At 34.2% G+C, this 18,413-nt stretch overlaps 1 protein-coding gene across 8 annotated transcripts in view; it reads left to right on the top strand.

Moving 5' to 3' along the window:
• The window catches only part of LOC150079243 (uncharacterized), a 575,463-nt gene that overhangs the window by 310,190 nt on the left and 246,860 nt on the right, over positions 1–18,413 (top strand). For 7 of the 8 annotated variants that reach the window (XM_090383513.1, XM_090383518.1, XM_090383517.1 and 4 more), the window contains one exon: positions 1,172–1,435. The exons of the other annotated variant lie outside the window; for it this stretch is intronic. In XM_090383513.1, the coding sequence (XP_090239639.1) occupies positions 1,172–1,435 (264 nt within the window). The remainder of the gene's footprint in view (positions 1–1,171; positions 1,436–18,413) is intronic. 8 annotated transcript variants of the gene reach the window in all.

Raw genomic sequence — 18,413 nt, 5'->3', positions numbered from 1 at the left:
TAGTGAATTTTTTTTTTTTTTTTTTTGCATTTTTTAGTTCACACCCAGCATGCAAATCAGCTCCTGAATGCATACTTGTATAGACATAATACAAAGGGGTGCAATATATATAGTCTTGGTCGCTGATGCCACCTAAAAACACAACAATGAGAGAGAGAGAGATAGAGAGAGAGAGAGAGAGTATATTGAATATTAATGTATTGGGTAGGCCATATGCCAGTTAACCAAGAAGTCAATTTCATGGCCATATTACTTTATTACTAATAATATTACATTTACATGTTTGTTATTTATGACATTTAAGTGAATTGTTGAAATGTTTTTAGTAATTTTTCTCTTAGTAAATTGCATTTTATCTTAGTAAACTGACATGAGGTCCACCTTGTATGTATATTAACCAGCATACCAAAGCAACAACACAAATAAAAAAAAATCACTCTGATTACAACAGTCATGCATATGAGCAAAACTACAAGGTAAACAGTATAATGTTTTCACAAATCAACAATGTTTGAGTGTTTATTTATTTTTACCCTGCTCATTATAAAAAAGGATGTTTGCTGTATCAAAATGCTTTCCAGGTAACTTTAATTTTTGCTCTGTTCTAACCAAAGCTGGATATAATTGATTGGGTTATTATCCCATGTAACATTCCTTTAACCAATTCATTCCATAAAATAATGCTGGTAATGGTTTATAATCCTTATGAAGAATCCATTGTAATGTGTCCTTGTTTGAAAACCAAGGCAATCCTTGGAAGAAAAGACTGCATTGATGTTACAACAAAAAACTGGCAGTTCAACCTTAGAGCAGCCAGACCAACCTTTTACCAATTTTGCTTGTTTTTATTAGCATATAGTAGTCTTTTATTTCCCTTAAGATCAGTTCAGGGAGCTTAATTTTATAGTTTTTTGTATTTGAAAATGAACCATAGAAGCTCTCCTTTTATTAGATCATTTGATTTCTAAGAAAATTTTTGATTCCTTTTTCACATGTATCCACTGAAGTTCTCTTAAATGTAAGGGCATTTCTGCACAGTCCTGTATGGCTGTGGATATAAGTTAGAAAGTACACATTATTTTTGTTTTAGCATTTGTAACCTGTGAAAGGCATGTTAACATTTCTGTTTATCATTAAGTATGTTACAGTATATTATGGGAACACCTTGCAGGGGGTATCACTGAGCACTGCCAACATGATGTCAGCAACAGGACAGGTTATTGCAGCAGGAACCAAACAATGTATGCAAGGACAGATGATTACAGGAACAGCTAAATCAACTGCTGTCCTCCAGAGCCAACCAGGATTTATGCCTGCTACTTCAACTGGTCAGGCTGTTGTTATTGGTCAGCTGGGGGTTTTATCCAGCCAGCCATCTATAATTCCTACCCATAACAAGAGTGTTCTTGCTGATTCTCAGAAAGGAAAACCATTTGTAAGCATGCAGATAAATTTTGTTGATGTTTTTTTATTATTTTTTTCCTTTTAGGGAACTCATGTTGATATTAGAGGCATAAGTAAAGCTAAGCTTTATATATGTTTTTGAACTTGTTTGTTGCTTATTTTAATTAGCTAACATATTTTAAGAGAATGCTGTTTTGTTATTTGCTGACATTACTTTTAAACTGCAGTTTGTTTTCCTTATTCAGTTTGAAGCATGATAATAATTTATCTTCAATTGTGAAGCATTTATTTCAGTGGGCCATGCATATTTTTATTCTTTTAGCTAACAGTAATAGTGTCTTCAGAAATGCATGGAATTTCACATCAATTAATAGTATGGAATCAAAGTGGGAATGACCTATATATATGATTATGAATGTCTCAGTTTTTTTATTTATTTTTTATTTTTTTATTGGTGTAGAGTATGCATTTTTTCCCCTTTCTTTCTTTCTTGCTTTCACACATTGAATACATATAAGTATAAACTATTTCCAGGATATTTCATTTACCTGTCTCATTCTTTAGTGTTTTGTAAACCCATCTAAAAACAAAAACCTTAAAGGTTGGAAAAACAAAATTGCTTTTAGTATAGCATTTCCTTTAAGGAATTACTTCAGATATTAACTGTGATTAAATTATCTCATTAGAATCTTCTTTCAAAAAAAGCAGCATATGTTCACTTCAAGTCATAAAGAAACTTATACCTTGTTTATTGCTATTTTGTCATTATTTCAGTTAGTAAATCCTGAAATAAGGCTAATATTATTTATACAAATTTTACCATGCAGAACAACAGTTATAATGTTTTAAAATGCAAGTTTAATACTGTTTCACAATTAGAAATATGTTAAAGTTATAAGCAAAATAGTATAATATTTAGTTAATAAAAATTGAGTGGAAGGAAAAGTTACAATGACCATATTTTTCCATAAGTGGCAAAAAAAAAAGAAAAAAAAAAAGAAAGATATAAATGCTATACTTGTATTATATTTGTCAATTTGATGTAACTTCAAAGTTTATTACCAGTTGAGGGTTTGTGTTTTCACTGTGCTTGTTTAAAGTAGACCAACTGGAAACTTAGTTCCATGAGGAAACTCTGTGGAGTAGCTCAGTTTTTGTAATAATATAATATTCCTCTTCCAGCATCAGAAATTCAGTATCATGTCATGTGAATAAATGGTATAGTTAGATAATATAGCACAGAACCAACAGATTATTAACCCTGAATGCAACAGCAGAACAAGATCAGTAGCTAAAGGGAATACAGTATGAACTGACGAATTCTTGCAAAACAACAAGTGAGCAAAATTATATGAGGTAGTAGCCTCTCACCTGGGCTTGTCACATACGGTTGTGCATGCTGTAGCCTGTGATATTCTTGGTTGTTCTAAAGGTTGCACCTGATGGGGATTCACAGAACATTAACTGAAAACATGAAATCAGAGCAAATGAATGACTATTTACCTGCAGAGAAAGTTGGAAGGAGGAAATGTTTTTCTGTATAGCATTATTACTTTTAATGAAACATGGGTGCATTGCTTCATACGAGGAATGTAAACAGCCGCAATTCAAGTGGAAACAAACTTGAAACAAGCAACCGTCATCTGGAGTAGTTATAATGACAGTTTTATGAATCATTTATGGAACAGTATATATAGATTTTGTGGTAACACTGTGAAGGTCATGGGAAGTGATTAGACAGATAGACCTGAATTGCTTACTCATGGAATTTATCTTTTATATGATAATGACGAATTTAATGTGGCACTTCAAATGCAGTTTGAAAATTTGGAATGGAATATGTGCGACATCCATATATCCTTGTCTCTCCTTTCTCCCTCTGATTTTCATTTATTTTCACACACACACACACACACACACACACACACACACACACACACACACACACACACACACACACACACACACACACACACGAGAGAGAGAGAGAGAGAGAGAGAGAGAGAGAGAGAGAGAGAGAGAGAGAAGCAATGCAGAAGTGATGTTGTTTAGCAAACAGTTTGCCGTGGGGATTATATACATATCATACTTCTTCACATGAGTAGTTTGATTAAATGATGGGATAAATACCTTAAATGGGTAGGTTTATATATGAAAGAAGTGTATAGGCAGTATTGTTATATACATATTTTCATTCAAATTCTTCAATAAAGATTTATTTGAATATAATAGACTCTGATACTTTCATGTTTTTCCAGTGCACAATAAATAAACAGAGTTGTATATTTTCAAAACAAAAATGACATTGATATGCTGACTTTCATTATTTAGAGCAGAAATAGCTAGAAAAACAAAAATAAAACTTAATTGTAATAGAATATAAGAATAGAATATAAGAGGAAATAAAATAAATAGTAAAATATATCAAATTTAAAAATTAAAAGAAAAAATTACCTATAAAATATGCACTTTTAGAAGGGATAAATTTATAAATTATAGTTCTCAGAAGAGAAACATGAAATGATTCTCATCTTTGGAAAAATGTTTTTTTATTAATTAGTTATCCAATTAAGACATTCTAGATAAGAAATATTTTTGGAAAAAAATAATGTGTTAGATACAGGTGTGCAATTTGAGGAGTATGGACGGGCAGTTAAGTAACGTGTTCACCTAATAAGAAAGCATAATTTTCAGTTGGTATTTCTGTTGATATTCTGAAATGAGCAAGTAAACATAAGACAGACTGCTGTTTGTTTGTTCAGTGAACGAGCTTGTTATACAATGCTTGTATTTTCATCAAATTACTTATAAAGACTGATCTACTGTTTTGAAATATCATCCCATGTTACCTTTTTGCACTAAAATGTATCTGTTTTTGAAGAAGATTTCTATTCTGGCAATAAATCCAAAGATGCACCTGCATCAAAAATGAATGTTTTCCTTTCAATAATATTTGCATCTTATTCAATTTACCAGCAGCTCTGTTGAGCTCAGAAATATATAAATTGTGTGTGAACTGTTTATATGTGAACTGTGTGTAAAATTGTTGATTTGATCTAAGTTCACTATATTAACCATTTTTTAACCATATTTAAATTAACCATATATATATATATATATATATATATATATATATAAAGATTCATAATTAAACTAGGGGTGATAAAAAAGAGATATTTAAATAATAAGATCAGAAAGCAATATGTGGTTTTGATATGTATTTATCAAAGAGAAAGAGCATCAGATTTACAAGGTCATGGGTAATAAGTAATCTATTGATTTTATTCTTCATAGCTTTAATATACTATATGTTATTGTGGTTGCTGATGCAATGATGCTACATATCTGGGAAAAAACTTTTAAAACTAACTTGTCTGATCTCCCCCAATGTTGCTTAGATTGAATTGTAACTTTCTTAGATTGAATTGTAACTTTCTTAGATTGAATTGTAACTTTCTAACTTTCAGTTAGAAACAGTCCTCCCCCTTTAGAAACAGTCCTATGGTTTGAACCTAAAAATGTTTGAGTTTGAAAAATGTCACATCACAATTTTTCGTAAGGATAGGATTGTGGATGATCCTGCTCATGGAGGAGTGGCTACCCCTGTGGGCAACCAGACCCCAGTTTAGCCCTTGCTACTTACAACCAGCATAGAGGCTGTTGCAATTCTCCTTACATTGGGATTTTTAATAACCATCTGCTCTATTTATTTGCCACCTGGGACCATCCCCCAGAAAGACTTTGATGATCTTGTAAAGCATTTGCCTCCAACTTTCATACTTCTTGGAGATTTTAATGGACATAACACCCTGTGGGGTAGTGGAAGGGGACGAGCCATAGATCATATGCTAAATGACAATGACCTCTCCCTTCTAAATGTGGGAACAAACACCTTCCGCATGCCTATCCATACATTTTCTGCCATTGATCTTTCTATCTGCTCCCCTTTTCTTCTCCCTTCTCTCATTTGGGAAGTGAAGGAGAACCCATATGGAAGTGATTACTTCTCTGGAATAACCTGCTTACACAGTAGGAGACCATGCCTTCCTCCTAGGTTACCATGGTGGAAGTTCGATCAGGCTGACTGGAATGCCTTTCAACATCAGGAAAATTTTGACATCACTGCAGTCAGCCAGGAGCATATCAATGATGCAGTCACATACATTACAGAAAATTTCGTCCATGCAGCTGAAATTGCAATTCTAAAAACATCTCCCCCGTTTCCACCTTTTCCCAAACCATGGTGGAAGTCACAGTGCACGGAAGCAAAAAAGCTCCAAAAAAAAAAAAAAAAAAGCTTGGGGGATATTCTGTGTCCAACCTTATAGCTTTTAAACATGCACAAGCCAAAGCACACTACACTCGCTGTTAGAGTCAGAAGGAATCATGGATCCATTTTATGTCACCTATTACCCAGTCTACCAGCGCTAAGGTTGTCTGGGATAAAATATGGAAAATGAAGGGAAAATATACATCTCACTCCCTATCGTTCCTAGAATATAATGGATGCACTATTGCAGAGCCAACTGCCATAGCCAGTGCTCTTGGGAAAACATTTTGAAACATCTCTGGGATATCTTCCTATTCCCGAGTTTCAGGTTCTGAAAGATAAAAGTGAAAAACAGGCACTAAATTTCACACTAAAGGGCCTTTGTCCCTACAACAAGCCATTCACGATGCAGGAATTAAAATGGGCTCTCTCTCTCTCTCTCTCTCTCTCTCTCTCTCCTTATCTAAAGCAAGTGCTGTTGGACTATATGACATCCATTACGAAATGATAAAGCACCTCTCACCAACATCTATGGATCACCTACTCCTTTTATATAACAAAATCTATAGTGAAGAGCAGTTTTTGGATGCCTTGTGCATGACAATTGTTCTTGCCTTTGCGAAGCCAGGAAAGGATCCTAAAATCCCTACTAATTATCGTCCTGTCGCTCTGATTAGCTATCTGTGCAAAATCCTGGAGAGAATGGTTAATTTTCATTTAATATGGTATTTAGAATTAAACCACCTTCTCTCTCCAACATTCAGTGCAGTTCACGAAGAAACTGGTCCACTCTGGACCATCTTATTAGACTGGAAACATCCATCCGGGAGCTTTCCTAAAACATGTCTGTATTCTTTGACATGGAGAAAGCTTATGACACAACTTGGAGATTTGGCACCTTAAAAAATTTGCGTGACCTTGGTCTTAGAGGGCATCTACCCGATTTTATTAAAAACTTTCTAGTCAAGTGGTCCTTACAAGATCGTGTAAAATCCTCAATCTCTCGTCCATTTTGCCAAGAGGACAGAGTACTGCAAGGATCAGTATTAAGTGTCATGCTTTTAGCCATAAAAGTAAATTCCATCACAGAACAACTTTCTCTGACAGTAAACAGCACCCTCTATGTTGATGACTTTAGCATATTTTCTCAGTCATGCAACAAGAGGGTTATTGAAAGACAACTGAAACAAGCAATTAATCACCTTAATTCCTGGGCACTTGCTAATGGATTCAGATTCTCGCCACAGAAGAACATTTGCATACACTTTTGTTGTAAGTGTAATCTTCATCCTTGACCTGAATTAAGGCTTGGACAAAATGCTATTCCAGTAGTGTCAGACACAAAATTCTTGGGACTCGTTTTCGATAAAAAGTTGGTTTTTCTGGAACATATCCGCCAACTCCATACAAAGTGCACAAAAAGCCTTAGTGTACTCCGATGGCTGGATCCTGTCCATTATCAGGCTCTCCGTTTTGCTACTGGAGCATATTGAATGTCTCCTGTCCAGAGCCTGTATGTTTAAGCACATGAACCACCATTATCGCTTGAACATAACTGATAATGTCTCTAAAGTATGCTTTAAAACTGAAATCTCTTGCAATCTATGTGGCCATCCGTTTTTGAGCCACGATGGGAAAGTTTATACAACACCCATCAGACTGCCAATCGTCCTTTTGGTATTCGTGTCCAAGAGCTACTCGGACACTTGAAATAAAGGTAGACAAAGTTTCCCAAACACCAAAGCAGCTCATTCCACCCTGAATTCAACATATTTACTCAGAGTTGCATGCTATAGAATTAGCCTTGGATCACATTAATAAATGCCAGTACCAACGGTCATTCTATATTCTGATTCTTTGAGTGTCGTACAAGCTTTATTGTAGGTGAGATAACCATCACCCAATTCTGTCTCAAATTCAGCAGAAGATGTAATCGCTCCATGAACGTGAATACGACATCTGCTTCTGCTAGATTCCCAGCCACAATGGGATTAGAGGAAATGATTTGGCTGACACTGTAGCCAAACCAGCAATTCCCACTAATAATTGTTGCCTGTCAGTCCTCTATACAGACTACAGGCAAATAATACATGAAAAGATTCACTCCCAGTGGCAGGATTCATGGATTGACAGACTACAAACAAATTACATGATATAAAGCCTGTAATTGAACTGTGGCTGTCTAGTCTGTGGAGGAATCGAAATGAGGAAGTTGTTCTTGCCCGGACCCACATAGGACACAGTCATCTGACACATTCATATTTGCTGAGGGCTGATGACCCTCCTACGTGTGAGTCCTGTGACACAGTTTTATCCATGAAACGTATTTTATTAGAATGCCCAGATTTTAATGATACATGTTTTATCTCTTTCACCCATCTGATTGAGTCAATCAGATTTTATCAGACAATGACCACATTTCAGGTGTTTTTAAATTTTTACAAACTACAGTTGTGTCCCCGTATCCGCTGATTCAGTTACCTGTGGTTAACCAAGGAAAAAAAACAAAAAACTGAACACGTACTACTCACGTCCAATACGATGCTTCCCTTTATTTTTTAGGATGTTGCGTATGGTTTGGTCACCAACATTATAATGTTTCTTTAGAGATTTAACAGATGCACTGTTTTCAAACTTTTGAATAATTTTAAGTTTTTTTTTAATTTGAAAGCACAACTCTTGCATTTGCTCATCATTTTTGTAATTGCTAAACAAAAAAAAAAAAAAAAAATTCCAACTTCCCTGCCATAAATAACAAAACAAAATTTGTCCTTTTGTGGTGCGATGGAACACAACAATCGACAGGATGCACTAAATCAGACTAAATGTTTGATCTCCCCCCCCCCCCTTTTTTTTTTTTTTTTGTTTTGAGTGGTAGGTGTGAAGACAGCGGGGGTTGCAAGATAATAGGTACAATTATCTTCCAATGATGACTTATAACCCCGGTTCTTGTCGCATATTTACGACTTGCAAAATAAATGTTTATACCCATTCTAGTTATTACTTGAATTTTATGATTTCTGGTTTTTTTTTTTTTTTTTTTTAATTTGGAGCCTTGAAGTGTCCCGGTTAATCTGCTTCTCGGTAAATCGGGAGTCAGTTGTACCTTATTATTAACGTATTTAATGTGTGTAATGTCTTACTGTGGGTTTAATTTATCAATTAAACTTTATTATACGTATGCATGTACAAGAAAATCACGTTATATATGGGGTTAGCAGCAGGTGTTCGCTTATATCCGCAGTTTCAGCCATCCACGGTAGGTTTTGGAACGTATCCCCCACGGATATGGGAGCCTTACTGTATTAATATTTACCTATATATATATATATATATATAGGTAAATATTGAATTTAATTTAATATTGAGCATTTAATTGTAGTCTCTGTGTTTTACTCGATTTTATGTATTTACGTTTTTGAGTTGTAACCTTTCTGTAAGGTCACAATATATCTTTAGTCATTTGTATTTTTATGGTGTAGTCATGGTGCAACATAGCCTTAGTCGTTTTTGCGCCAATAAAATCAAAATCCATCCCATCCTACTCTTGTTTTTTTTCTTCCCCCAGTGGTATGTCACTCCAGTCTGCATCAACCTTGCACTGGCCACCATGTCAACTGGTGGAGGGCTGCTTGTGCTGTGTTCTCAGTCAAAATTGCTGGGGGAAAAGGTGCTGCTCATTCCTATAGAATCAGTGCAGGTATCACTTTCACCTCTGCCTGCAGCTTTTTTTAATGTATTAGTCTGTGTATCCCCCTAGGCTACTAGTTTTCTCATCTTAAGCTGTCTCAGTAGCAGCTCCAAATATTTTTGCACCCTTTCTAATTAAGTAGCCTTAGATTTTTTGTGCTTCTTATCTAAGAGCATATCCCCTTCCCTCCTCTCCAACTTTTCTGTAGACATTGTACTCCCTATATTCACATTCAGCATCCCTTATATTTGAATGACACCCCTTCTCTGATATCCCTACAATGTCTGCATTTGATGTCTGACCAGCACCTGAAATTCATCAAATTTATTTACTATGTTACTAGCATTGGTGTATATACAAGTATACATACACCTTTTCTAACTCTTAGTTATCATAGCCCATCTACTTACTTGTTCCATGATGACACACAGCAAAGCTTGAAATCCTCAACACCTTGCTTTCCAGGCTGATGCAGCTTCCAATAGAAGCAATGCAAGAATCACTTTCACCTCTGCATACAGCTGTAGTTAATCTGATAGCCTGTGAATCTATCCCCCAAGCTAGCAGTTTTCCGGCCCACCTAACACTGCTTTGATAGCATCTGCAAATATTCTTGCACTCTTTCTAATTAAGTGTATCCCATCCCTATAGAAGCCATCTCTTCTGTTAACATGCACAAACCATCTGAGAAAAATTCCACTCCATGAGTCTTGCACAATCTCTCTTGGGCCAAATTTAATTGGCATGCCTCTCATTGTATACTTACTCCTGTCTAGTCTGGGCAGAATTGCTGACACTTTCAAATTTAACCCTGACTTGCAATTTTTTTTTCAACATTGCCCTGTGCTTTTTAAGTATGTCTGCAGATTGCCTATTCTTAGTTTCATTAGTGCCGCTGTGTACAAAATTATCACCTTTTGTGCCCTTAAAAGATGTGATCTGCTCTACAACGTCATCAACTTTTGCTCATGGCAGACTAACTATAGCCCTATTCCACATATCCTTTATTTCAGCCTGATACCAAGTAAAATCCCTGAGGTAGACTACATACCCAGTTATTTTTAGGGAAGCAGTAGCAGAATGCATCAAACAGTAAGGTTAATATGAGGGCTTCTTTGGACTCTGGGATGATTCCAGTTCTAAGAATGATGTGTGTGTAACTACAGACTAAAGGCAATAATTAAGGATATAATTGATTGCCAAGGATAACAGCAGTTATAAAAGGGGAAAATAATGTGCTGATAATCTGTTACGACAATTTTATTCTTCAGTTGGATGCACAAAATAACTGAAATTGTTTATACTTTAGCAAAGTATTTGGTTTGGTCCCACATGAGAAATTTCTATGTAACATCAAACATATGGAGGATTAGTGGTTGAGATGTCCAGGAATTTCTAATTTTCTAGACCTTCTATCTTATTCTTGCTTTCTGTGTAATTTGTGAAAATAGTATTAAAAAGGAGTATTTTGATATTGCATAAATCATTTAATTAATTAAAATACAATTAATGTTTCTAAATAACTTTTTTAAAAAAGCATAATACTTTAGTGGATTTCTTGCTTAATGATTCTCTCTCATTTTTGGTAACAAAATTAGTAGCATTATATAAATACACTTTCTCAGTCAATACTAATTTTGTTGTTTTTAGTACACTGGACAGCAAGAAAATATTTACTTTAATTTTTTTTCTATACTTCCATTTATAATTAGTTCATTAATTAATGTTTTATTGTAATGATTAAAAGGTTCAAGAAATTTTACAAGCCGTAATTTTGTGTTCCAACTGTCTTTTGAGGGGAGTTGAATTGTGATGATCCATTGCATTATTATGTTGATCCTCTGATGGAGAAAGACGAAATTCAGTCTCCTTATTGTTATCATTATTTTCCTTATAAATGTAACAATTCATAAATATTTTATTGAAAGCTGCTTTCTCATATTTTATGATTTCTTGTTAGACATTATTTTGAAAAAGTCATTGTTGGAATTTGATGCAATGCACTCTACATTTCTTAAATATTTTATCAGTTGCACCAAATTTTTTTGTAGTCTTTCTCCAAATAAAACTATAGTTCTTTATATAATTCATTAATTAATTTAGAGTTCACTTTATTAAGGATTTTATATAAAAAAAACTGAAGAGCTCTTTAACTAGTCAACAAGTTTAAATCTATATGACTTGTGCTTTGACCAGTCTCATTGTCTGAAAAATTTCAGATAAATCTTTAATAATAAACTTTAATAATGAGATAGCCACATAGATCAGAGGAGTTTAGATTTCAGGAGGATGTCGTCATTAGCTTTATTTTGTCATTATATGAATTTGAACCATAGTCTATTCAAAGGTTCATACGTCTGTATTTTCAACTGACTACTACTTGACTAAAAAATACACGATTGGCATCCTATTAATGTAACTGGTTCAGATCTGATAAAGAATTTTTAATGCAACATTTTATTTTTAAATATCTGTTAAACATAAGTTCCTGACTATTCTACTTAGTTTTACAGTTCAGAATAGTTTTTCATTTTTTAATGATGTAACTTAATTTTGTAAAATTGGATTTTTGCTTCTGATTTTTAAATAATTCATGAGTTTGCAAGTTTTACTCAATGAATTTTTGAAATTTATCCCAACATTGATATCAGAATGTTTTCAAGTTCTCTGGCCCAAAACGAAAGAGCATCATTAGATTCAGAGAAGATTTTCATCATTGTGTTCACCGTATCCATCACATTTGTCTTCTGTGGAAAGTACTTTGGCTATTTCTAAATGTATCTGCAGTTATAACATAATTGTTGGAGTTGCTCCATTTAGGGTCACTACCAAAATATCACTTACAAAATTTTTCAAGCTTTTCTTATGCCACTTTTTTCCTTTTCAAGTGCCACTGCAGATTCACATGGAAATTTTCCATTGTTAGTAACTAATCCTACATTTTCATGCTCTCCATTTGTGTAATACAGATTGATACTGCAATTGCATTTATTATGTATGCATGTTTATGCATTCTTGTGAGGCTAAATATTTAATTTTCTTGATTTATTTGTTTATAATTATTTTGGTGGCTATAATATTTTCTGTATTTTGTTATAATAGTTGGTGTCATTATAATATTTTTATATTAATGAATTAGTGACTACCTTACTTTCAAATTGTAGTGAATTATATTCTCTGGCAGAAATAGGTTCTCTTATAAAATTGTTGCATTATTGCTCAGTGAATATGCTGTCTAAAACAACAAGACCAGATATAAACCGTGCCAATCAAATTGTCTTTATACATTTAAAACTAAAGATTTTGGTTCTTAGTGTAATTTTTGGTGTGAAATATTTTGAGAATTTTTATATTTATTTTTTTATGGTAATTTTGTACATCAGATCTAAATATCTTTGTGAGCAATGCATTGATCATCCTTTACAGCTAATTAAATTTGGAACTTTTTTACATATAGATATGTCTTTATTGCATTTCCCTTTATTGAAATATCTCCAATCGTCTGATTCATTTCCATTTATAGTTTCCATAATGTAATTAAGGATTGATTACACAAATAATTGATGATTAAGACAAAATAATGCAAAACTATTTCAAGGGATAGTAGTTTACTTGTGATTTGCATTTCAGAAAATTTAAAAATGAGTATTCCTGGAAATTTTTAGTATATTCCAAGGAATTATGAATGCAAAACATCCCGTATTTTTACATATTTGAATGCTCTTCAGAGTAATATACCAGATTGTGGTTAGTGTTTATACATAATATTACCCACTGAATATGACTAATAAGAATGTTATTCCTGTTAGCCATGTGCATAATGCCATACTGGTTCATTCCAAACCATTCCAGGCCCTGCTTGGATAGAAATATATCGAAAATCCAAAAATAGATAAATGTGTACACCATAACGTGCATATTTCAAGTGGTGCAGTATTTTTTGGTGTCAGTGAAGACTACAGTTATGGCTTGGAATCATTTGGTAATTCTGTTCGTGTTTTATTTCATTTAACTTTTTTTCAACAGTCAAAACTGCTATTCACGGTTTCTTTTGTGTTGTTCGTTTTTTTTTTTTTTTTTTTTTTTATCAGACAACAATATTATTACATTAATACTCTGTTGCCACTTTAGAAATTTTCCACTCATATGTCCATGGGTTTCAATGTTCTAGTTATCCAATAGGCATAGCACAGTCAAATGAGGAATACTACTTTTGTTTGCAAGTAATGGACCATGATGGGACTTCTGCCATATCTTCTTCAATATCAGGTTAGATTTACCCATGTTTTTTTATACTTTTTTTAACTACCTGACATTGGGTAAATCTAATTGAACATTTGGATCAAAAGTTTCAGATTTTAAAGGAAATTGATCTGTTGATTCTAAAAATACCAGAATTATGGCTACATGAAAAGATATAGTGAAGCTAATTTCAAATATCATTCAATAATACATATATTATCTTAAAAAGTGAGTCATTCATTTTAACATACTTTAATAAAACATATGATGCACTATATACATTCTATTGTCACTCAGGGAGTTTTTCTCTAGTTCATTTTGCTTTCCCTCTTATGAAACCAGTAGAAATCAGCAGTATTCGAGTGACTTTGGTACTGCTTTGCAATCATGTTGTGTTCTGATGAATGAATTCCCCTTTGTTTGCTTACATCTCCCAAATTTTGAGGAAAAGAATTGAGATGGGAATGAAGAAAACAAATTTAAAATAAAAAATAAAAATTTAGTAGCCCATATTTTTATAACATTGTAGTAAATAATGTGACACCAGTGATTCTTAATTAATATTCTTTCCTTCTTCCCGGAAATCCAAGAATAACTGCTTTAAATGATTGTCAAGCTACTAATTTGGTATCTTGTAGCTTTGTTTCAAATGCAGCATCTTTGAGAAGTTTTCTTTATTTGAGGCACATTAAAATTTCCTTCTTTCAGTTTGTATCTGTTAAATTGGTAAACACTTTCATTAAGTAGCACATTTCACTTCATTCTTTATCCAGAGCCTTAGAAAAATACTTTATTAACCAAAGCTTTATATTCAGAGGTGGAAGAATAACCTTTTTTTGATTCAACCAGTAGAACATATTTTATATTACTTCTACCCAGTAAAAGTTTCCCCTTTGTTTACCGCTGGTGCACAATATGATGTTTTTCTATTACATTACTCTCCCACAAACCTAGGAAATGACAATTTGTGAATGATCGCAATAGCTAAAGAGGAAAGTAAAATTCCTGGACACAGTATTGGTATAAGCAATTACACAGGATGTGTTAAATTTGCAATATAACATGAAAAAAGTCCCTCAAATCTGTTTGCAAACTAATGCCAGGTGTGTAGTTAATACATTTGATGAATCTGAAGTATTAATTAAGTCAACAAATGCAGACATCAGAAATATAATACCATTCTGATAAGTGGATGCAGAAGTTGAATGTGGTAAATACAATATTTACAGGAATATTTACAGGACTTGACAGGAGGAGGGTAGATGCATAAGTTGAATGTGGTAAGTATGGTGGGTACAGGAGGAATCAATTTGAAAGAAGGGGAGGAGAGGTAATGCTTTTAATGTATGTTGAATCAGTATGATGTGATATAAGCATTGGGTAAACAAAGATGAGAATAGGAGTGTGTTACACACCAGATGACTGATGAGTATAAGGAACATCTTTACAAACAAACAGAATGAGAAAGTAAATCAGAATGTCTTATTATGGGGACACTTTAATTGTACAGATTGATTAGAACTTGTGCATTGGTCCTGTATATTATGATTGAACATTTCTGGAATTGCTAGATAGCATTTTCTTACATCAATATCCATAGGAGTAACAGCAGTTACTTTTTATAAATAGATCCCACTTCAGTATAGTGTGATTGCTGCTTACAAATGGTTCCTTTATTTGAAGATTATATATGATAACTTTCAAAGAAAGAAACCTTATGATGGTTGAAGATATCATATAAGTTCTTTTCAGTGAGACCAAATGGTAACTTTCACAAATACAAATGATAAATGGGAAGTGTTCAAGATATACTTCAAGGTATAGTCAAACTGGATGGCAAATGAACAGATGGCTTAGTGGCAGAGAAGAAAGATTCAGTGTGTAGTTATAATTTCAGTGGCCAACACAAAAAATAACTTGCAGATTCTAAAGGAAATTGATGAAATAGCAAAATTATGTCTTTGTCACTTCCCAATTTTGAAAGATGTACGGAAATATTAGTAACTTAACGAGCGATTCATTTGACACCAGAGATTGTAGTTAATGTTCTTTCCTTCTTCCAGGAACAGCTGTGTTAAATGTTTGCCAAGTTACAAATTTGATATCCTTTAGCTTTTTTTTCTTCTTCAAATGTACTATCTTGAGGAGTTTCTTTATTTGAGGCACATTTAAATTTCCTTCTTTCAGTTTGCATCTGTGTTAAATTGGCAAATACTTTCACTAAGTAGCAGAATTCACTTCATTCTTTATCCAGAGCCTTAGAAAAATTCTTTGTTAACTGAAGTTTATATGCAGAAATGGAAGAAGAACCTTTTTTGATTCAACCAGTAAAACATATTTTATATTACTACTTCCTGGTAAAAAAGTTCTCCTTCTTTTACCACTGCAGCTCAATATGATGTTTTAGCATTAGTGGAGGCATATGATGCAAAAAAGAACTTATACAGCAGCATCCAAAAAAAAAAAACCCTTCCCATTTTACTCATCTATTTGCTCCAAAAGTTTGTACAGTTTTTCAATTTATTCATTTATTTGTGAATTTATTTAAGCTATCAACTTTCACAACGACACATGAAAGTTTGTTCTTGCAACCAACCACACGCAAGCCAAAGACAAATTTCCACACATCTGTTCTACAACTGTCTTTCCTAAATTTGTCCCCTCAGGTGTAATCTGAACAAGAGGAAGAATCCCACCAGCATTGACCTTGCACAAACCATTCAAAGGCTTATACCTATCAATCAGATCACCTCGCAGGTGCTTAGTCTCCAGATGCTGTAATTTCCAAAACTTAAGCCTTTCTTGGTAAGAGCACCCCTTTGTTCCCCTCACCAATCTCATCACCCTTATCTGTATTTGTTTCAGCAGCTCTACATCCTTCCTAAAATGAGGCTTTCAGATCTGTATTCAGTACTCAAACTGTGGCCTGACAATTGCCTTATACAAAGGGATAATCACCTCCTTATCCCTGCTAGCAAAGTTCCTGTCATATCTGAATGCATTATGGCCTTAGTCGCCCATGTGCCATAAAAACCAAATCAAACCAAACCATAGCGGCAAGTTTCCCTTAATGCCATACTGCTCCAATTTCTACAGTGGCAGAATCTTTCCTGAAATCCAAATATATGATATCAAAATTATTTTTTGCATCCAGTTCCTTAGTGACTACATTTTAGTATCCAGTCACATTGGTCAGACAAGATTTCCCCTTGATAAACCCATGCGCTGTCTGACATATAATTACAGCCTTGTCTAGAAGATCCTGCATTACTACTTTAACCGGCACCTCTGTAGCCAGGAGCAGCAGTGCGCAGCACACGCTTCTTGATTAGACCGGGGTTCCAGCCCCTGACCACCAAATATGGAGGATACGGAAAGGTCAGGGAATCACCACCTCATATCCCCAGAGCAATATGGCCTTAGTTGCTAGTGCTCCTAAAAACCAAATAACAAGAACAACAACAACTTCTTTAACCAGTGACTCCATTATTTTCCCTGGAAGAGAAGTTAAACTAACAGGTCTGTAATTACTCGCATCATCCTTTGATCCCCCTTTGTGAATTGGGACATATATTTGCACATCTCTAGTCGGTGTGGACTTTCCCTGAATCCAAGTATGCTCTCATAATTATGGCTAAGGGTTTGCTTACTTCCTTTTCTGCCTTGTTTAATATAACTAGATAGATCTCATTCACCCCAGGTGCCTTTCTTATGTTTAACTCAACAATTTGTCCTCTACTTTCCTCTCACTTATTACAAAATCATTTAGCTCCCTATTAGTGTTTGATAAACTTCTGTCCTCCACTTCTCTACAGAATTTCTCATGTGAGAATGTAGATACAAAATACTCATTCAGTTTGTCCGCTATCTGAGCAGGATCATCAACAGTCAAGACATCAATATCAAGCTGACCAATATGATTCATCCCCTTCCATCTACTGTTTATATAAGTAAAGAAGTCTTTGCTGGTTTTCTTTGCATCATCCTTTGCCAAAGATTTCTTGTCATCTGCCATTGCCTGCCTAACCTCCTTTGTGACTTGATTACAGTCTAGCTTATATCCACCATAAGCCTCTGTGTCGCTTGATAATTTATATGCATCCCTTGCATTTTTCTTCTCTGTTGTAAGTCTCATTAGGTCATTTGATATCCATCTAGGCCTGAACAGTATTTCTTAGATGGTATGACAAGCCTAGCTTCCAAGGTTAATTCCTTGAATTCTTCCCATTTGGAATTTGCTGTTGGTAACATCTTCAGTTAGTTCCACTGTATAGAATTTAAAAACTGTCTGAGACCACTGTAGTCACCTTTACAAAAATAAAGTACCCCTAATTCTCTTTACCCCTAATTGGTACTTAAATCCTTAAGTAAATCCCACAACAGTACACTGCGATCACTGCCACTTAGTGGTTCCTTTATCTGCAGATTCTTAATGCATGAATAATCACTGCTGATAATCAGATCAAGAGTATTACTCCCTCTGGTTGCCTCTTCAGTATGCTGCCGTAGAAAACAATCATGCAATAAATCCACAAGAATCTTGCTAGTGTGCGAGTGATCATCCACAAGTTCTAGTCAGTATCTGAAAAGTTAAAATCCCCCATTATGAGACATTCTGATTTGCTGGCCTACTGTATTTCCCTGTATAGCTGTTTGGTGTACTCGTCACAGTCATCAGTCCTATATCACACTCCTACTCTCATTTTTGCTTTCCCAGTGCTTATGTCATGCCAAACTGACTCAACATTTCCCTGTCCACCCATGTTGTCAAACAGTTGCACTTCCTTAAATTTTGTGTTTCTTAAC

The sequence above is a fragment of the Mastigoproctus giganteus genome, chromosome 10, assembly GCF_048544385.1.
Source record: "Mastigoproctus giganteus isolate SK-2022 chromosome 10, ASM4854438v1, whole genome shotgun sequence".
Taxonomy (NCBI): domain Eukaryota; kingdom Metazoa; phylum Arthropoda; class Arachnida; order Uropygi; family Thelyphonidae; genus Mastigoproctus; species Mastigoproctus giganteus.
Note: the sequence above shows the minus strand (reverse complement) of the source record. Positions and strands in the feature narration are given on the sequence as shown.